The sequence below is a fragment of the Chelon labrosus genome (genome assembly GCF_963514085.1).
Source record: "Chelon labrosus genome assembly, chromosome: 4".
In the NCBI taxonomy this organism is placed as follows: domain Eukaryota; kingdom Metazoa; phylum Chordata; class Actinopteri; order Mugiliformes; family Mugilidae; genus Chelon; species Chelon labrosus.
The window spans coordinates 9,182,849-9,204,093 of NC_140340.1; the positions used below are offsets into that span (position 1 = coordinate 9,182,849).

Below are 21,245 nucleotides of genomic sequence, written 5' to 3' on the forward strand. Positions count from 1 at the left end.
CGCTTTGACGATAATCCCTCATGCTTGTAGGCTCGTCTTTTCTTCTAGTTGCATGTTATTGCAGCTGAGGATGAGAGCGTCTCAGCAGGTCTCTTTGTGATGCACGCAGGTCAGTGAGGGCTGGCATCCACTGTCTGCAGGGGGAATATATCTATGCATTATGCAAAAAGTTGTCTTTGCCAACGCCTTTACAGCATCGTTGTGTTGCCAAAAAGTTTTCTGCGGTGTCTGACTGTACTCTGTGCAACACTGGCCATCTGTTGTGCAGGACTATTCGTTCCCTGACATGAACAAACGCCCACTTGTCTGTCAGACTTCGCGCTGACTAATCAGTTGACCTGTGACAAAGAGTTAGAAAACAGCAACACGTTTTTAATAAACATAGCGTATGCAGTGTGAAGAGGCATGCGACAAAAAAAGAAAAAAAATGACATGATGCAGACAAAAAAATATAAATTACAATCACATTAATTAAGAGAAGCAACGAGGATAGACAGCACTGCAGATAATCTTCTTCCACAAGAGTTTGTTAAAGAGAGAATTATCTTTGACTTCCCGCTGGCAGAAGTTCAATTAATCACAAAGGGAAACGTGACACAGAGGAGAAGACGGTCAATTCTTATCATAAACCTCATTAATCACAAATGACAAAAGGGGGAAACGAGATTATGGATGACTGTAGAAGATCTCGGATGGGCCACTGGAGGGATGAATAATTTTCATTAAAAGTGGCATAGTGCTGGCATTATGAGACACTGGTCTGATAAATGTTTGAACTCAGTATATTTGTCTGGTTGCTGACACAAGACGAAACACAAATATCAGGAAACAGTGTTTTTTTTCTTAGCTCAGTGTCCATGTGCAAATTACTGCTACAAGTAAATGTGAATGACAATCCATAATTTGTCTAAAGGCGGAAATAGATTTATAGATTTCCACATAGTCTTTTTGATGTCTCTATCTTTCTTGTTGTGCCTCTCTGGTGTTTGTTTACATGATGTACTGGGTAGCTCAGTGTTCTTGTTCCCCGCTCAAACCATTATATCATGGCGCCCTCTGCCGTTCATTGACGGTAGATACCTACCCGGAAGTTTTAGCCGGCGAAGAAGAGTTGGCATCAACGAGATTTCCTGTTAGAAAGACTTTCAGAATAAAACAAATACTAACGCAGTGATTTAGTTATCAGCACATTTACCTGATGAAAGTGTCAATGAAATGACTAAAATGCTTCATATAAAGAGGATGACAGCAGTAATTACACGTCTGGCCTGATCAAACGTCTATCGGCTTTCCATTTGTCTTCGTACAAAATGTAATATGCACCCTAGTGTACCCTAGTACCCTACCCTAGTAGAAGTGCAGGCTTTTAAAAAACATGTTCACATTTTTTTCCCCCGTATAGCATTTTGTTTGTTCATGGAAATACGGTTTGAGTTTATTTATTTACTCATATTGTTGTATTGATTGAGTTTCAAAAAGTCACCATTTAGTGATTTTATTCTTAAAGAAACATAGTGAAAGTTTAGTGTGAGGACTCAGAATCATGTTTTCGTTTTAATCTTCTCTTCATGGTTTGTTTCTGAGGTGATGCTTTTATTCTGAAGTGACGTCGCCGGAAGCGTCGGTCCTGTAGCTGCTGAGCGGAAACATGTTGTAGCCTCCTCGTGTGTGACAGGTTGGTCCGACTCCAGTTCGCTAATAACAACAACACAGTCTGTCAAGGTTATTATCGGCTTTGCAGTTCAATCGGTGGGCACTTTGCACAAGTGCACATTATTATGGGGCAGAGGTTTAACCTAGAGGCCGTGTCAGTGGCTAACATTAGCTTGCTGTTTACATGTAACCAACTTTTTGGTTCATTGAAGCTAATGCTAGCCTGCTAAGTTAACTGACAGCGTTATTTATCCGGCAGTGAAGCCAATAGCATCTTATTGACCTTATAAAAAATCACAGTATTTCATGCTACGTGATAGTGCACAACCGTTTTCTAAAATACACCCTTGTCTTATACAATATGGCTGATGATAAAAAATGTATTGAAAGAATGCTCTCTCATAATTCTCCCTCCCCAGGTGCACCAGCTTCCACGCACATTACCCAGCCACACATACATTACTTGTGTCTAATCAGGGGCAGCCCCACAGATCCAACATGTCTTCCCATGGGGATGAGGATGCAGAGCAGGGCTCTAACACAGTGGGACCTTCCACTCATTCCTCCACTGAGACAGACGGCACCAGTGGGGACATCATCACTGTCACCATCGGAGCCACGGTGCCAACAGGGTTTGAACAGACTGCTGCAGAGGAGGTCAAGGAGAAGATAGGTGTTGACGCGCGGATCAGTAAAGACCGTGGTCGGATATACTTTCCAATAACTACTGATAAGCTTTTCCTGGTAAGAAATTTGCTTTCTCATTGTCACATTGTGCTGTTAACATAGAAAATTCTCCTCAATGAAATAAAAATCTGTTTTTCTGGCTGATTATTGAACCCCCCCCACCATAGGTCCATCTTCTGAGGTCTGTAGACAACCTGTTTGTTGTGGTTGAGGAGTTTGAACACTACCAGTTCAAAGAATCCAAGGTAAGCTGGGCCTCACTCTGCTCTGTTGTTGCCGATGTTCAATGCATATTTGTTGTTGTCAGCGTAACAAACACGGTGGTTTCTGTAGGAAGAGACACTACTGGAGTTGCAGCAACTTGCCTCCAAGCTCCCCTGGACCGATGCCCTGGAGGTGTGGAAACTGAACAGAGGCCTGAAAAAGAAGAAGGGTCACCGGAAAGGAGGAAATGCCGCCAAAGTAAAAGCCAACAACGATTTAGCTGTTGCGGATGCTGATAAGATGGACGTCCCTCAGGTGGTGACAGCTGCTGAAGGTGACACGAAGGTGGAGAGCGCGCCCGACCCGGAGACCTGCGAGCAGGACACGGAGGACGCAGCACCCGAGGCCAAAGTCCTCAAGTTTCGAGTGACGTGCAACAGGGCCGGTGACAAACACAGCTTTTCCTCTAACGAGGCAGCCAGAGACTTCGGCGGGGCCGTACAAGAGTTCTTCCAGTGGAAAGCTGACATGACGAAGTTTGATGTTGAGGTAGGGATTCCTGTTCAGACTGGAGCGTTACAAGCGGAATAACATCACACTTGCCAAAAACAACTGTGCTTGTTCAGATTAACTTAAAAACAACAACAATATTTAGTAGCATTCTTTCCTTCAGATAAGCTGTTCTCATGAGGTAACACGTTGAAAAATGCTTCATTGTTTTAAACACTGGACATCACGTTCCTTAAAATGTGGGAAGAAAAGGTTTTCACAAGGTCAGTAAGAGTAGGAGTAATATCCTTTTACTAAAGATAAGCTGCTGATAATTATAAGTACTGCTGGTTTTGAGCAAGGAGTGGCAGTAAGTGAAAGGATGCAGAAACAATGAACTAAAACTTCTTATCTTAACCCAAGTCAGAATGGCTTGCAGTGATTTAATTTGGATGTTTCGTAGAAGTTGTAGCAGGGCAAGAAAAGACTGAAAAGTCGTGCAATTCTTAAAAAGACCCATCTTGTGTACACAAATGTCTAGGCCGAACAGTCTCATCATATACCTCATCCTCCTCTACTGCAGGTCTTACTAAACATACACAAGGAAGAGGTGGTCATCGGCATTGCCCTCACTGAAGAGAGTCTTCATAGGAGAAACATCAGTCACTTTGGACCCACCACGCTGCGCTCAACCCTGTGCTATGGCATGCTCAGGTAAGAGTCCACGATGCCACATTTTCAGCAGCACTGTCCAAGTCTGTCCCTTCCAGCACTTCACACATTTTGCACCCTGCCCGTTCGTTTCTGTCCCTCCCGGTAACCCGCGTGTCGCGTGACGTGTACTCCACAGGGGAGCAAACATTTGCAGAAAGAATTTGTTTATTCCGCTCACAGAGAAACGATTGCATCGAGCGTTTACGTAATTATCAGGCACTGAAGTTTTCCCTTGTAAATCATTATTTACAACAAACAGGCCGGTCTGTTTTGAGCGAGGTTGTTACACGAGACATTTTTGTTCTGATTATTGTGATAAGTAGTGGAATAATACACTGCCTGGCTAAAAAAAACAAAGTCACCGCCTGGATTTCACTAAGCAAATAGGTATGAGCCTCCTAATGGATAATTACTGCATGGGTGATTATCTTTCAGCTGGAAACAAGTTATTTAACCCCAACTGATGCAATGAGTAGCTTCTCATTTCTTAAACAACCATGTCTAAAGACACATCCTGTGGTCGTGGAAAAGATGAAGGGTCAAATCATTGTCATGCATCAAGCAGAGAAAACATCTAAGGAGATTGCAGAAACTACTAAAACTGGGTTAAGAACTGTCCAACGCATTATTAAAAACTGGAAGGATAGTGGAGAACCATCGTCTCTGAGGAAGACATGTGGTCTGAAAAAAATCCTGATTGATTGTGATCAGTGATCACTTAAACGTTTGGTGAAATCAAATCAAAGAAGAACAACAGTAGAACTCAGGGCTGTGTTTAATAGTGAGAGTAAGAACATTTCCACACGTACAATGAGAAGGGAACTCAAGGGATTGGGACTGAACAGCTGTGTAGCCTTAAGAAAACCACTAATCAGTGAGGCTAAATGGAAAGAAAGGCTTCAATTTGCTAGGGAGCATAAAGATTGGACTCTGTTCCTGAGTGATGGGGGCATCAGGGTAAGAAGAGAGGCAGATGAAGTGATGCACCCATCATGCCTAGTGTCTACTGTACAAGCCTGTGGGGGCAGTGCTATGATCTGGGGTTGCTGCAGTTGCTCAGGTCTAGGTTCAGCAACATTATGTGTCCAAAGTATATTCAGCTGACTACCTGAATATACTGAATGACCAGGTTATCCCATCAATGGATTTTTTTCTTCCCTGGATTCCCCGGAGTTAGTTTTTTATTATTTATTTAGCATTTAATTGCAGTTTCATTTGAACATTTTAATCAGCTGGGCCATCTCGGTTGAAAAGATGTGTTGACATAGGCGAGACTGGGTAAGTCTCCAGATAAGACCCATGGTTAGGGGACATTGAGGTATGCATACAGGTAGATCCAGTACTATCGCACACTTTTTTTTTGTTTTTGTTTTGTTGACATGCATCTGCAGGGCACACCCCGGCTTTTATATTCAGGCCTAACAAAAGAGACGAGGAGCTGCTCGGCCTACTCACATTTTCCCGTGAAGATAAGCACATATGTTGAGGGTATGTGGCAAGGTCGTGTTTTTAGCGTGTCCTTCTGACAGAGGCGATGATCTGTGTAGTGTTTTTGGATGCTGGCTTTGGGCGCTGTCAATGTATTAGAGACCAACTCATCAATTTCACATCCATGAATTATTATCCAGCTAATAGTGAAAAGGGGATTTCAGTTGCACTAAATAAATGTTATGCAAACACCTCGATGTCAGGTGTTGCTGCAGTTGCACAGGTTAAAACTAATCCATATTTTGAAGTGCATTCTGAAAGAACAGCGTGAGTTATGAGAAAAATAACAACTGACTGTCAACACTGTATAACTTGGATCAAGTTCAGGTATTTGACATTCAGAGAGCTGACTAACAATGTTTTAATTGTATTTCAACGGGGTAACGCCTGCGCATGAAGATAAAAATAATGCTGCTGATCGGTGAGAGGTGCAGGGGGGATGTAAATTACAGTAGGGAAGTATCGTTTAGTAGCTGAACCACTTCATGTTTATGAGAGTTCAGTATTCTGGCAAACGAAAAACCATTTGTCCTGGGGCAGAGGTTGTTATCGAAGGAAGTCAAATTAGACCTCAAATTAAAAAAGAAAGAAGAGTTTTTAAAGGTTAAAGTGGTGAGTTGGCAGTTAGTAGGCCAGTATTTAAAACCTGACTGGACAGATCCCTTGTTGTCGTGACTTGTCACAGCAGGGAAAGGACAGGTGTGTTAATGATGGCTTGGAAACGTTGCACCTCAAGGGAAGACCTGGTGGTGAAATGGCATGCGCTAAAAAAAAAACTCCCCTGAGTGGAATGCGGCAAACATTAATTCACCTTTGCTTCCCCTCCTGTGACAACTCAATACATCTGCTGTCAGGAAGGTAAAGGCTCTCGAATGTCAGAATAACGTCGTCGCAGCTGAGGCGAAGCTGTGAAAATGGAACCGCTGTACACGAAATGCTCCGCATTCACGCGGTAACATCAGCAGTAAGTGTGGCGTTACTGCTTGAGCGTCTGACGTTACCAGAGCCTGGTGTGTGTCAGCCGTGGGAAAGTAGCTGCAAAGGAAACTGTCGACATATTTAGCAACATATTTAGAAACGCAAAGGCTTGTGGAAAAGACGACACCATGGGCAATATCAGCATGTGTCACTGACAAAACATTTCAAAGAACACTCTACACAGCCAAAGCCCTATTCGCACAGGACTGGTTTTACCTGGGGACGTCCGGTAATTTGTAATAATTGCAGAGGTCGTCTGTGATTCTAATCCCGTGCGAACTGGCCATGTCCTTAATTTGTAAAGTAAAAATTACACCGCACTCTCGCCCGACGACAGCTGGGATAGGCTCTAGCGCCCCCGGGACCCTTCACGGGACAGGCGGTTACAGAAGATGAATGAATGGATGAAATTACACCGCATATAACATACCTTATTTCTCGTAACGTAGAGGTCCTGTGATAATGTTAATCCAGTAAAAAATCTGGATTTGGGGGTGCGTTTTTACTTTTTCCAAGACTTTTGTTTGATTCGCATCTTTTTTCTGCCTCTTGTCACTTGAGAATTACGAAGAACGTGCTGTAAATCAAAGTTTGGACAGATGTTAGGGTGCAAAGTGCAGATGTCTCTGGCCCATTCACCCATTTAGGCGAATGAAATCCTTAAGTCAAGCATTAATGTGTTCATCGGCAAAGGTGGGACTGATTGAAATACTGCCAGGTTGTTCATGCTTTCTTCCTCAGGATCAACAGTCTCACCGCATCATGTTTTATATTTAAAAATATATATGTTATTATCAATTCAATTCAGTTTGCATGTAAAACGTCCTCTGACATGCAGCGGAGTGAAGCGGAAAGTAGCAAAGACATCATAACTACAGATAGTAAATTTATGCATTTTTTTAGGTAAGTAATCTGAATAGAGCTTAAATTCCAACATGTTTTAAATTACCGTCTACCTCTGCCACGTCTCGAAATGGCTGAAAAGATGTCACAGCTCAGAAGGGGACAGCTGATGTAGACTTTTCCCGTGAACACCGTAAACACAGCCCCCTTTTAAAGGCAGCGAGAGTCTGAACGAGGTGAATGCTGGAGGCGTCCGGGTGACGGTGTCGCAGAAAAAGGTGGAAGCTGCATGTTGGCTTCATGAGATGAGATAAAATGCTAATAAAACCCTTGATGTTCTGTTCTGTTGTCTGTTGCCAGGCTGTGTAAACCTCAGGTGTCTGATGTAATACTTGATCCTATGTGTGGGACTGGAGCCATACCGCTGGAGGTGAGACATGACTTCCAAATAGCAATGTATACACGCCCTTGCCAGTTCACTAGGCACACTGGTGAAAGTGGATCCTCCTTAGTGATAGGTTATACAATCCTGTTTATGTTGGTACAGCGTTAGAAAGGTGGTAATTCAACTGCTGTGTTTAATTAAACACAGTGTTTCTGTTATTTAGCCCAGCCCGCTGAATAAAATGGTGTTTTCAAGATAATAGAAACGTGTCGATACAACAGATGTCAATTCAAATCTAAATCTGCTCTAAATCTTAGCTTCACGAGGCTGCGACTTTAAAATAAGAATAAAACAACCTGCACAACTGCCTCAGATCTAAGACCAGTGAGCTACACAGAATGATCAGCTGATTAGCAAGTACACTGCAGTGCCCTCAGAAAGTTCATTTTTCCTCTACAGGGCGCCATAGAATTCGGCAGTTCCTTCTACATCGCCGGCGACAACAATGACATGGCAGTTAACCGCACCGTCAACAACATATGCCACATCCAGAAACGGAGGGCGGACAAGGGCAGGTGAGAGTGAACAGCGGAACATCTCGGGAGGAAGTTGTTTTGAATGTCGTGCACGCTGCTGATCATCTCCACAATGGCTCTTTGCTTTTCGACCAGCTCGCCCGGGCTGCCCATCGACACGGTGCAGTGGGACCTGTGCAGTTTACCCGTGAGGACCAGCTCTGTCGACATTATCATCACTGACATGCCCTTTGGGAAGAGGTACCATAATAGCAGTGGTGTGAATTGAGGTCACAGAATAATGAAACGTCCACGTGACTGAACCCTTTGACCAGCACCGATCAAATAAATTAGAGAATGCATGAAAACCCACAGTAAACCAAAGCAGTACAGTGACTATGTGGCTGTGCTTTTGTCTCTTTTCTTTTCTTTGAAGAATGGGCTCTAGGAAGAAGAACTGGGACCTTTACCCCTCTTGTCTCAGGGAAATGGCTCGTGTGTGCAGACCGGGCTCGGGGAAGGCCGTTCTCTTGACCCAGGACAAGAAATGCTTTGCAAAGGTAACCGTTGAGCTCATGCAGAAGAGTGGAAAATTGTGCGGAAAAAGTGAAAACCAATATTCCAGTTAGTGATACCTAACGAAGAAATCACTGCGCAAGCCCTGTCCTGTCGCTGTCTTCCTGAGAACTCATGTTAGCTGTGGTTCTGCTTAATGCAGATGCCTGGGTTTCGACTTGTTGGCAGCCTGTGCACGCACCCGACTACTTCTGCAGAGGCCTTATTATTCAGAAACGGAAGCCAAATTCCAACTAATTAACGCAGGTTAATTTATTTCTGTTTGCGGTTATCAGCTGGCACACGGGTGACACACTAAACTGCACTGTCGTCTCTTTCTCGCAGTGATGAATCCAGTTTCTCGAGTTTGGAAATTTGCCGCCACTTGCATTGTTCTGGACAAACGTGATCCCTTCTCAGACATGACCCTGTCGTCAGCCCGCGTTCTGTTGCAGACATTTGTGCAGTGATGATTACATTAAAGGTGGAATTAATCTTTTATTGGTGCCAAGGTGCTATAATAGGTGCCGTGTTATAAATTAGTATTAATTTACACTAGGAAGGGAACAGGTGGATGCGCAAGCTCAGGATATCACTGTTAGCTCTACCATTAATTGCTAACGGATGCGCAACTCCTGCACAACTTCGAATACTCCGCCGCTTGCACGTAGCACGCACGCGTTCCTGGCGCGCTAGGACAATACACAGTGTACACGCTCCACCCGAGGACAGTTGGACTGATTTGCATCAACACCCTTTCATCATCTATTGTTCTGCCTTTTTCACGCTTCGTGATTTTGAGATGGAGGCGTGTCAAGATAAAACTAAACCTGTTTCCATGAAGTAATTCTAAAAATAATGCGTTTAAATGTTACGTGGTTCGGTGTTTTGAAGTCCCTGGCCGGCAGAGCTGACGTCAAGCAGGTGTACTCTGATGTGTTGTTTTACGTGCCAAGAATTTTGACGTTGGCGCTAACTTTATCACGCTTGAGACTGATCGGGATGACGTTAGTTTTGTTGGCATGCCAAAGCTTTCTCTGCTGAGCCAGTTGTGATTTTGAACTGCCGTTTGTTGGAGCTGATTAAGGTTCAATAACAGCGTCAAATTATATGTTTTGCCCAAGCGGAGACAAGTAGGAGCAGAGAGGAAAGTTGCATGTGAATGTTAAAGGTCTTTCTGGATGTAAATGAATGAAAAGTCAGACCGACTGGTGCATCCTCGCGCTGCAAACATCCCTGGAAAGGTTCGTGGGTGGTCCAAGCTGCAGCAACCACCTTAAATACAGATGTGTTGACACCCATCGTCCCGATGGCCACTTCTGATCTGATCACGAATAACGCTGACATCACATAGGGTTTGTGTGCATGGTAAGTTAAAAAAAAAAAGGTGAAAGCTAATGAGCCAGGAAGTCTCTTTCACTCACTGAAAACACACACGCATCAAGATTTTATGTATTTATTTATTTATTTATTTATCTATCATTCGCTCAGATTATGACAGGAAGGAAACGCACCGCTACTTAACACACATCAACATGACGACATCGCTAATATGTTGTTGTATTTAGATAGGAAGTGCACGTAACCCCCTCATATTCAATAATTTCATTTGTTAAAACTCGCTCAACTTTGTTAATTTAGTTTGTTAAGAGATACGACATATTAAAAGACAGCACTTACGGTGATTTGTGTCAGTTTGTAGGCATCGCTCAAAGTCACGGATGTGTGTCTTACCAGAAAGAGGCAGCAATCTGCTTATACAAGAAGACATCCGATGAGTAGGCGTTGTGTCAGCGTTTCCCGGACGCTTTGTGCAAATGTGGTCTGGATAAACATATCTTAACATATCTGCACCTTGGGTGTGTTCGCTCCTGTACTTTAAGCCGCTCACTTGCGGTCAGATCACTCAGGGTGCACATGAATGCAAAGTGTGAACAGGGCCAATGAGGTGACAGGTGTACGTGATTGTTTTTAGCAAAACCATGAAACCGTAAAATGAAGGAATTCACCAAGCTTTATGAAAGGTCCTCTCCATGATCACCGCAGTGTCTCAGCTGTCATCACTGGTGAATGTCTGTGGTTTTTGTATTTACCCAGCTCTCCAACGAGTTTAAACAACCTAATCTGGCCCTTCCATCCTTCATCCTCATCTGAGCAATGCATGTTTAAACCCACCTTAGTCGACGCATCATGGAAAAATCTTCTTTTACACAAAACAAATGTCTCATTTGTTAGTTTGCCCCTCAAAAGATTTATGTCGTCTCCAGGCTGTCTCGAGGATGGGAGGACTATGGAGGAAGCTGTTCACTGTTTGGGTCAATGTCGGGGGTTTACACGCTGGCGTCTACCTCCTCAAGCGGACCAGCGCTGTGTTTGGCCAAACTCCTGAAGATGTCTATGAATCACGAGGAACGGTTAAAACGCAGGAGGACGAGAAGGATGAGAAGGAGATGTCTTAATTTACATCCTGCATCCGAGCTCCGGATTCGTGTTTGAGGCCATGTATTTATATGTTCTTTGCCGATTCAGCTTCTCAGTTCATGTTCCAGGATGACAAACAGTTTTTATGCATTATTTTTGTATCCGTCATTCGGTTAAAAACGGGAACGATGCTGTCATGTTCAGCAGCTTTACTTTATTTGTCATATTGCTGTTCAGAAACGGACGGAAGGATGATTCGTTACACTCCTCTGACTGACCATGTCCATCATACAGGAACTGCTCATTGCCATTTGATCAATAAAGGTTGAGTTTCATTCCATGTAGGAATTCGTACATTATGGTTGCTCACATAGAAACTAATCCCGATAAGAGAGGGGAGTCTCACTTCAGACATTTATATTTCTATACATTAAAAAGCAACGTTTAAGTGAAGCTGCAGTTGTCATCATCCTTTGTCCTCTTTGGTAGAAACACAACAGGTATAAAGATCTGATCTAGTTTATTGTGGACCTTAAAAAAATATAATCTTTTATGTTTAATTATGCAAATAAATTAATATGAATTGGTAAAATACACCGAACAGCCATAACATTATGACCACCTTCCTAATATTGTGTAGGTCTCCCTTGTTGCCTCCAAAACAGTTGTGACTCATCAGAGAATGGACATGGGCCTTCTGAGGGTGTCCTGTGGTGTCTTTTAACAGAATGTTGTTGGTGGGGGCCTTTGGGTCCTATGGGTTGAGGGGAGGGGCCTCTGTGGATCATCCCACAGATACTTAATCAGTTTGGGATCTAGTGAATTTGGAGGCCAGGTCAGCACCTTGTGCTGTTCTTAATGTTTTATTTTATTTTTTATTTATTTTTTTGAGCTGTTCCTAAACCTAGCCCTGCGATAGACTGGTGACCTGTCCAGGGTGTACCCCGCCTCTCGTCCAATGACAGCTGGGATAGGCTACAGCCCTCCTGCGACCTTTCACAGGACAAGCGGTTACAGAAGATGAATGAATGTTCCGAAAGCTTTTTTGTGTCTGTGTCAGGCTGCATCCTGCTGGGGGTGGCTGCTGCCATCAAGGAGTGTCATTGCTATGGGGTGGGGGTGCCTGGTCTGGTCTAGGTGGGTGCTACATGTCTAAGTAACATCCACATGAATGAATGCCAGGTCCAAAAGTTCCCCAGCAGAACACTGAATTGTCACAAGATGGTCAATGTTATTTACTTCTCCTGTCAGTGGTTTTAATGTTGTGGCTGATCGGTGTATGTGATAATTACAGATGTATACAATTACAGGAATAAACTGTTAAATATATATAACTGTTTATCCAAGTGTTACTGAAGCAGAGTTTGAGGGAAAACAACTCTCCAGTAAAGATATGTCTGGTAAAATTCCATATAGTTTTATTAGAAAAGTGAGGTATTCTACAGTGAAACACTGAATAACTGGCATCAATTTTCCAAATGCTTATATTGCTTCTATTGAGACGTGAAATAGAATCAAAAATAATTTCAAAAATCAAAAAGAACTTTCCATTGCGTAAAAAACCCAAACTATCTCTCTGCCTGTAGTACCTCCCATCAGTGATGCATCTTCCCTCACTGCTTCATGTTCGACGTGACGTTCGACGAGTGGGGACCTGAGACAGACGACGTTTAAGCAAAAGGAAGTGTGTGAGTCAGTGAGTGTACGTGGAGGTCTGCAGGCAGGTAGACTTTGAATAAATTAATGCCCCACGCGAAGGAAGGGATATTCCCAAAAAGGAAGTAATGCGGCGGTTTTATTTACCGGTTGTTGTCATAATTCATAAGAGAAAAAAAAGGAGAAGTTTCCAATTTCCAGAGTGTTGAAACTGGAAAAACTGAAGTCTGGCAGCAAGTGATAAACTGCACATACACTCACTTGGTGGTTTATTGGGTACACGTTATAACAGTCATGCATTAATTATATCTTCATGAAGATTGTGGCATTCAGTATTTGTTTAAAATAACTTACAGAGCTGTATTGTGTTGTATGGCCACGTGTTTCTATTATTCTGATAACCCCATGTTGATGGGCTAGACTAAATAACAGAAACACTTAATCCAGTTGAACGCCACCACACACTACATCCTCCAAAATAATTATATAATTAAATTCGAAAACACTTTATTTTATTATTATTATTATTATTATTATTATTATTTTCCACGGTTTAATTCCCACCTTTCTGACACCGGCTCAACATAAACTGAACATTATCACTGTCATGAAGGAGGATTTTGGAGCAGAGCTGCTATATATATTTGTTTTTCACCGGTGTACCTAATGAACTGGCAGGTGAGTTCAGCTCTGTCAGTATTCTTGAACTTCAAACGAACCGTTTATCAGACATGCGGAGTTTTGTGGATGAATTAAAACAAACAAACAAAACACTCGTTTCTAGGTCACAGGTTATCAGGAAGAAGATTGAAGAGTCACTGAAATGTGCGTAAATCGGGACCGAGTCCACATAGTTTTATTCCTGTCGATCTAAAGACTATTAGTCAGATGTCTGTTGTGATTAGGATGACGTCGGTGGCTGTGGGCAGCGCTTGTTGTAATGTTGTGGTAGACGCTGGACACGGAGGGTGTGGGCTGAGACACGTTATAAAAACTCCGCGCCTGAGCTGAGGGGTCCCCAAATTGGTGTGCGGAGAGGAAGAGAAGCAAACCCGCGAGATGATGTGGACCATTCTCCTGCTTGTCCTGCTTTACATGATTTTCAGACGCAGAACGAGGTAAGTGGCGCTGGTTCACCTGTGCTGGCTGTCCTTTACGCACGATATCGTTCGAGTCAATCGAGCCGCTTGTGTGAACAGCTCCTGTTCCAGCTGCTGTCTTCTCATATCACTGTTTATGTGAAATCCACGCGATGCTGCAGTACTTTTATATAGTAAAGTTTATATGTAACTATAGTGTTAATTGTAATAACGTTGTCTTTCCCGCACTGGCAAATCCATTCAGTTGAGTGGCTAAGCTGTTCCAGTTAAAGGAATGTAGTTAAACTAGTTAAATTTTAAGTCTCCTTAAGCTTTTACACCCTGGCTTTTGTTTTTCTTTGAGGCAATTATACAAAGAAGGCTGTGATGTAACTAATCTGTCATTGTTGCAGGATCTTGACTTATATAACCATACTTTAATGGTTAGTTGTACATGTATGTATGGCTTTGTGCACATGATCGCCTGAAGATTAAATGAGAAAAAGTAGTTTAACTCTGGATGAGAATAACTGTATCAGCCACACACGAGCTTTTCTTTCAGCTCAGGAGGAGGATATAATCCTACAGCACTCACAGTCCGTTTGTTTATCTTCTCTTTAGGTCAAAGAATGAGCCTCCTCTAGACAAAGGAATCATCCCCTGGTTGGGCCACGCACTTGAATTTGGGAAAGATGCTTCCAAGTTTATAAGTCGAATGAAGCAGAAACACGGCGACATTTTCACCGTGAGTACAAAAAAAATAAAAAAACAGCATCTGACTAGACCAGTTCACCTTTGAGCGCTTCAGGAACTTTGCTTCCATGTTGTGACAAAAAGCTCTTGTGTGCTTTATTGAGACGTACAATTATTTGTCTCCAAAGTCAAATATGCACTTTATGGACATTTATTGTCAACAAACATTACTATGAAAGTGAAATTTCACAACAGATGATCCCGAAAACTATATCGGTATGAGATTATGAAGCGATTGCAACATGTGCAGCTCTGAAAAAGGGAAGTAAATTGTGGTGTGACATAAAAAAAAAAAGTCTTCTTGTTTCTGTTTAACAAACTATAGTCTGCTGATATCACTGCTGTCTGTCCATTCTCCAATGGTAGACAAACAAACATCTTGGAAATATGTTCACATTGATGTAGCAGTTATACATGAATTTGATGCAATCATACAACATAAAGTTGCATCTATTCAAGATTCAAGATTCAAAGGGTTTATTATTATCACGTGCACAGTATAGAAACATGTTTCCCTATACAAGTAAATTCTTCTTTTGCCGTCCACCCAATGTAAATGGTAAATGGTAAATGGCCTTGCTTTTATATAGCGCTTTTCTACCTATTGGTACTCAAAGCACTTTACAGTCATAGACACATCCACCCATTCGCTCACACAAGCACACACACATTCACACACCGGTGCCACGCACTGGGAGCAACTGGGGGTTCAGTGTCTTGCTCAAGGACACTTCGGCATGTGGCACATTCCGGGGATCGAACCGCTAACCCTCTGGTTCGTGGACAACCCGCTCTACCTACTGAGCCACAGCCGCCCCCTGTAATGTAACATCTTAGAAGTAGTTCTTTGAGTTCATGAGATCTTTGAATTTTGTGCTCGTTCATCCCTCAGAAATCTAATAAACTCTGAGAAGACAGAAATCAGTAACATATTAAACACATTTAACGGTTGCTATTGTCTCCCTTTTGGTCTGATCGTCCGCAGGTGTGCGCAGCCGGCCACTACGTGACGGTGCTGCTGGATCCGCACTCCTACGACGAAGTCATCAATGACCCCAAGTCCCTGGACTTTACCCGCTACGCGCGGGTGCTCATGGAGAGGATCTTCAACCTGCGGCTCCCCCATCACCAGCTGGACAAAGCGAAAGAAGTGATGAAAAGGTACCACTTTAGAAGCATCATGTGTGAACTCTTCATTTTCATGTAAATGTGGAAGTGAAAATGTTTGTGGGCATCGGCCCACTCAGGTCTCATGAGTCAATGTGGATATTCATATAGAGCAGCCTTTATTTGGGGAATATTTTATATATTCTTTCTGCTGTTGCTCATTTGTACTTTTTTTTGACGGTATGATGCAGAACAGAAAGTAATACAGAGTCTCAGATTATCTCACTGAAAAGGAAGCGAAATCTTCTTTCAGCCCTTTTGTTCAGATTGCTTCTGAGTTATGCAGATCACCCCTCCTTTCTTCGCAAACCAGCAATTTGCTAAAAATAGTACGTAAACTATTTTAGCTCTCTAAATCAACAGGTGCTTTCAGTAACAAAACAACAATGTGTGTCACTTGGTAATTTATAGGTTTTCCACCCGTCAGTGTCACGTGATTTGCAGGATTCCCTTCCATGGAACAGCCTCTAATCTTTTCTTCCGCTGTACTCTCTAATCTTTTGCGTCCTCAGGCACTTGCTGGGAATGAATTTGGCCAGCCTCAACTGCTCCATGAGCCGACACTTGCAGGCCTTGCTGAAAGGCGAGACGCCCCAGAACCAGAAAGACTGGAAAGAGGAGGGACTGTTCAACTTCTCCTACGGCCTGCTCTTTAAGTACGAAAAAGCCCCGTTCTCCCGCTCACGCACACACACACACCCACACACACACACTGTGTCAAAGGAAGTGTGTGTTCACGTCAAACTTCCTCAGCTAAACAGTTTACACACTAGTCAATCTTGTGGTCCCCTGTTTGTAAACTCATCAGGAAGAAATGCAGGATGATTACACTGTTTTGCACAAGTGTTCGGGGGGCCCCTTTTCCGGTTGAGCGTCTTAGCCGAGCGGATGTGAATCAAACGATGAGGGACACTCGTAAACAAAGGAGAATTTAGATCCTGACCATTATCTCTAATGCGAAACTGTATGCAACCGATGGCGGTGTTTACTATAGCCCAGGGAGACGATGTACGAAGGTGTGCCGTTGGAAATTGTGTAGGATGGTTATTTCTGCATCACGGCAAAAAAGGGCCCGCGCCTTTTCCTAGGTATCTCACCTGTCGCTCTCTCTCTCTCTCTCTCTCTCTCTCTCTCTCTCTCTCTCTCTCTCTGCAGGGCGGGGTACCTGACGCTGTTTGGAGGAGAGCAGAACAACAACAGCACCGATCCCTCAAGTGTCTACGAGGAGTTCAGGAAGTTTGATGGACTCCTAACCAAAATGGCAAGAGGCACTCTAAAAGCAGGTAAAGCCTTTGGGACTCAAATGACTCACTTTCTCCGACTTCTGATATTTCCAATTACCTGATCAGAAATTTAACAGCGCAAGTCGTGACTCAGGAGGTGTTGTGCATGCCTTCACTACTTACATCTCCCTTGGTTAATGTGCGATGACATAACTTATTGATGCTCCCTCAGGTTTGTTTTGTGGTTGCCATGGCTCGGTGCACTTAGTCAATTGATTACATAGTGTCTCAGGGTTTGTGTGTTTAAAGACTTCATCTCAGACGATAACAGGTGATCTAACTTGTGCCCGTGACTTATTTCATTGCAGCAACTTACTTTATCTCCCCCGGGCTTTGTCTCTCTTTATTGTATTTTGATTCCACCAGTTCCGCCCATGCTGCGCTGAAAGACAGCTAGCCACAATATTGTTAAGTAGCTCCTTCAGCTGCGTCTGTCAAAAACTGAAATATTGCTCCTTCGCCTCTGGCGTTTTTTTTCCCGCCGATGTTTTTTTTGAGCCAAAGTGTTTACATTTGGTGTTTTTAATCTGTGCGACAGAGGAGAAGAGGACGGCGCAGAGAGTTCAGACGAGGCTCTTGGAGCTTTTGGCTCCAGCGGGTCTCACTGAGGAGTCCGGGTCGAGCCCCTGGCTTCACGCCTACAGGCGGCTGCTGCAGGAGGAGGGGACGGATGAGGAGATGCAGAAAAAGGCTGTGCTGATGCAACTCTGGGCCTCACAGGTGAGTCACTGCTCAATGCATGCGCTGAGCAAGGGCTTAAGTTGGTGATCCCATCTAGTGTCGAGTCATGCTCTGACAGCAGAACTTTACCTCAGCGTCTGTGTGAGGTTGTTTCTGTCCTACGTGTCTCCAAGGAAACTTCAAATTCATTCATTCGTTTTCTGTAACTGCTTGTCCTCTGAAGGTCTATCACAGGACTGACACAGAGAGACAGACAGCCACACTCACACCTACGGCCAATTTAGAATCACCGCACTGATGCCTCACAGCAAAAAGGTTCTGGGTTCAATTCCATCTGGGGCCTTTCTGTGTGGAGTTTGCATGTTCTCCCTGTGTGTGAGTGGGTTCTCTCCGGGTACTCCGGCTTCCTCCCACCGTCCAAAGACATGCTGGTTAGGTTCATTGGTGATTCTAAATTGGCCGTAGGTGTGAGTGTGAATGGTCGTCTGCGACAGACTGGCGACCTGTCCAGGGTGTACCCCGCCTCTCGCCCGATGACAGCTGGGATAGGCTCCAGCTCTCCCCACGACCCTCCAGAGGACAAGCGGTTACAGAAGATGAATGAATGATATAAAAGTGCAATACTCTTGCTTGACACACGGGTGTACTGTTCAACAGGACTTGGACTCTGAGTGGGAAAGCTATGGGAGGGATAGGGCCAAAATTCAGTTTCTGTGTTTTGTTTTGTTTTTGTCACAGTTAAGGGTGTTTCTCCCAAATAATCTTTATATAAAAGTGCTCAAAAAACTATTTGCATAATTACGGAAAAGCCTTTAAATTGTGTATACACATACATCCCCACCCGCTTCTTATCCCATCTAAAACAAATGAGTGGGTGAAGTATTCCCTCTGTTCATCTCGATCTTCGGGATCCGAGCCGATCCTGATTTTTGTGAAGGCTGAGTCTTAATCACGTACAACTGCTGGATGCGGTTCTGACTCACCCAGTGATGCCTGTGGGAGTGCTGGAGGGGTTTATTGCATCAAAGGTGTTAATCAGATATTTACTCACTCGTGCTGGCCACTTGCTCATCCCTTTCTTGCACTTGTCACCTTGGTTCATTTCCATTTTATCACGGCATTCTGAGTCACACCTGCAGTTGTCAAATATTCAGATTACCCTGAAACCTCACAATGCGCCGAGGACTCGCGGGACAATTAAAGCAGTGGCTAGAAACAGGCGAAACTCAATCAGCCAGCGTTCTGTTAAGTTTGACTTTACGGTGAGGTGTTTCTGTTACTAGCAAGACCTTCCTCCCACACTCTGTGATAAATCCTCCACAGGTTTGGGTGATGTCATGTCTTCACTTGAATCAAGTTAAAAGGCAAATTTGCCGTCATTTGTTCACTACGTTCCCACAGTGCTCTGCATTTTGTGTTTTCACTCTCGGCAAACGGCCTCATTGTCCTGCCCTTGGAGGCAGGCAGATGGCAGGGGACGCCAGGTTTCCACTGGCTTTCCTTTTTAAGTAAACCATTACTGTGCTGAGCTCCGCCAGTAGTGAAACAATCCAGAGCATGACTCTTCTCATCCCAGACACATGAACGGAATCCATTGTTTTGTTTTTGCCAGCCCTTTAAAAAAAATAATAAATCATTAAGCTTTTTGGTTCATATCAACTCTGTTTCGATTAAAAATGTGCGCTTCGTTACGACTCTGGCAGAGGATCGATACAAGCAGTGTGTGGGTCACGTGACGCTTCTATTTGCTGTTACCAAATAACCACCTGCGCTGTCACTACGCAACGCCAGAGTGGGAGACCTTATCGTCGGTCCTCATGTGAGCCTTTGTTTGTTTCCAGGGTAATGTTGGTCCTGCTGCGTTTTGGCTGTTGGGCTACTTGTTGACAAATCCTGAAGCTCTGGCGGCGGTGAGGAGGGAGTTCAGCCAGATCTCACAGATGGAAACTTCGGAGACTCCTCTCATGGACAGACCCGTGAACACCCCAGTGTTTGGTGAGGGCTTTTTCCAAGACTGTGTAATCAGACCAGCATTGTTCCCATTTAAAAAAAAATAAAAAATACAGCATAGACTGTAGTTTATAAACCTAGAATAATGTGAATTATGCACAATTTTGCATTAAAATGTATTGAGAGAGTGTGTTGGAGCTAGAAGAAAACTTTTTAAACCGATAAATTAGAAGTTACATGATTATATCTGATTATGATTGAAATATGTGACTGAAATAAACTGAAACTTTGCAAAAGTTCATTAAAAGCAGAGAAACACTGCAGAAAGTTGCCGCCGTCTATTAACAACCACTTCCTTCCCTTCTCAGATAGCGCCCTGGAGGAGGCACTGAGACTCACTGCCGCCCCCTTCATCACGAGAGAGGTGGTGCAGGACAAGATCCTCCACATGGCTGACGGCCAAAAGTACCTGCTAAGAAAAGGAGACAGAGTGTGCATGTTTCCCTTCGTCAGCCCTCAAATGGACCCCGAGATTCACCACGAGCCGCAGGTTTGTTGCCGTTCCCAGCTCACTCCGTCAGAAGCTTCCCGCGCCGCCAGCAGGAATAGTAGTAGTAATTGTCTTAGGGGCTCGATGGAGGTAGACTTAAGTGTTATTAGCATCGGCGGTTGTTTATGCGAGGTGGAATCAGCGCCTACACAGAGCTGACCCTGTGTTACTCAGCGAGAGGTCACACCCAGAGCATGTGGGCCACCGAAGGATTAGCAGAGCACGGGAACAGAAACATAGCTAATAGGCGTGGGAAGGACATTTCAAGGCTGCATTGAAAAAAATAAATAAACAAAAACTAGACGTTACATCTTATGACTAAGAGATTTGTTTTCTTTTCTGCTTGCTTGCATCTAATGTTGTCAGTGCACATTTTTCATTTATTTATTTTTTTTCCCCCCTTTCCAGAAATACAAGTACGATCGCTTCCTCCACGAGGATGGATCGGTGAAGAAGGACTTTTATAAAGGAGGGAGGCGGCTGAAATATTACACCATGCCATGGGGCGCGGGGACCAACGGCTGTGTGGGAAAGCGGTTCGCCATCAATACCATCAGACAGTGAGTGCCCCAGATTTATTCCGCCTGTTAACTTTAGGACATCCAAAAGCATCCCAACAGCAGAGTTTGACGCTTTCGCTGAAACGTCCTGATTTCACCGTTTCGTCTTTGTTTCATCTCCTCAGGTTTGTTTACGCGGTGTTGACTAACTACGACTTGGAGCTCTGTGACCCAAATGCTCAGATGCCGGAGATAAACGCCGGCCGTTATGGATTTGGGATGCTACAACCTGAGGGGGACATGCTCGTCCGCTACAAGCCCAGAAGTACACACTAGGAAAACGAACAAAATCACATCAGAAGCACATTTCAGCAGAAGAACAATGTTTATAGTGTCAATATGCCCCTTTGCACTTTCATATTCTATTTTTATATAAAACAGTATGTAATTATTTTTGCTATTTATCAATAAATGTAAATAAGGCATTGTGTAAAATCTGGTGTTGTTGAACTTCTTCAGAGTTTTCGGGGTGCAGAGCTCGACCAGCAGGCTTCCCCCAAATGTTAGGTTTAACCCTAACCGCGACAAGTTTGTCATTTTTTTCTGGGGAGCTGCAAAAAAAAAAAAAAAAGTTAAGCCATCTTCTTGCAGGACACGATCAAGATGCGGGGACTGCCTGTACTGTAAACAGAGA

General features: G+C 43.7%; 2 protein-coding genes across 7 annotated transcripts; both read left to right on the forward strand.

Moving 5' to 3' along the window:
- Positions 1-1,589: 1,589 nt before the first annotated feature.
- Positions 1,590-12,183, forward strand: thumpd3 (THUMP domain containing 3). Of its 6 annotated transcripts, none has more exons than XM_084542982.1 (10): positions 1,590-2,397; positions 2,508-2,585; positions 2,674-3,093; positions 3,617-3,747; positions 7,417-7,486; positions 7,901-8,016; positions 8,113-8,217; positions 8,393-8,516; positions 10,249-10,333; positions 10,779-10,843. In XM_084542982.1, exons 1-9 carry the CDS (start codon positions 2,152-2,154, stop codon positions 10,291-10,293), a joined length of 1,335 nt encoding a protein of 444 aa, XP_084399108.1. In that variant the 5' UTR covers positions 1,590-2,151; the 3' UTR covers positions 10,294-10,333; positions 10,779-10,843. The 6 variants fall into 6 exon arrangements, with proteins under 6 accessions (XP_084399108.1, XP_084399107.1, XP_084399105.1 ...); XM_084542979.1 differs by lacking the exon at positions 10,249-10,333 and having other exon boundaries at positions 1,595-1,675; positions 2,073-2,397; positions 10,779-12,183; XM_084542978.1 differs by lacking the exon at positions 10,249-10,333 and having other exon boundaries at positions 1,666-1,722; positions 2,073-2,397; positions 10,779-12,183.
- A 963-nt stretch (positions 12,184-13,146) lies between these two features.
- Positions 13,147-21,032, forward strand: LOC311486676 (prostacyclin synthase-like). Its single transcript, XM_084542629.1, has 10 exons — positions 13,147-13,706; positions 14,289-14,412; positions 15,406-15,581; positions 16,100-16,243; positions 16,743-16,870; positions 17,409-17,590; positions 19,393-19,546; positions 19,870-20,051; positions 20,460-20,611; positions 20,737-21,032. The coding sequence occupies exons 1-10, from the start codon at positions 13,648-13,650 to the stop codon at positions 20,885-20,887; spliced, it is 1,452 nt and encodes a 483-aa protein (XP_084398755.1). The 5' UTR covers positions 13,147-13,647; the 3' UTR covers positions 20,888-21,032.
- Positions 21,033-21,245: the final 213 nt, after the last annotated feature.

What these genes read in the sequence shown, in the direction of transcription:
- LOC311486676 (XM_084542629.1), top strand. Translation starts at nt 13,648, where the DNA reads ATGATGTGGACCATTCTCCTGCTTGTCCTGCTTTACATGATTTTCAGA. An exon ending in TGCAACTCTGGGCCTCACAG is followed by an intron (nt 17,591 to 19,392) that starts GTGAGTCACTGC and finishes GTTTGTTTCCAG; the next exon opens with GGTAATGTTGGTCCTGCTGC. An exon ending in CGTGAACACCCCAGTGTTTG is followed by an intron (nt 19,547 to 19,869) that starts GTGAGGGCTTTT and finishes TTCCCTTCTCAG; the next exon opens with ATAGCGCCCTGGAGGAGGCA.
- thumpd3 (XM_084542977.1), top strand. Translation starts at nt 2,152, where the DNA reads ATGTCTTCCCATGGGGATGAGGATGCAGAGCAGGGCTCTAACACAGTG. An exon ending in CTACTGATAAGCTTTTCCTG is followed by an intron (nt 2,398 to 2,507) that starts GTAAGAAATTTG and finishes CCCCCACCATAG; the next exon opens with GTCCATCTTCTGAGGTCTGT. An exon ending in CTGTGCTATGGCATGCTCAG is followed by an intron (nt 3,748 to 7,416) that starts GTAAGAGTCCAC and finishes GTCTGTTGCCAG; the next exon opens with GCTGTGTAAACCTCAGGTGT.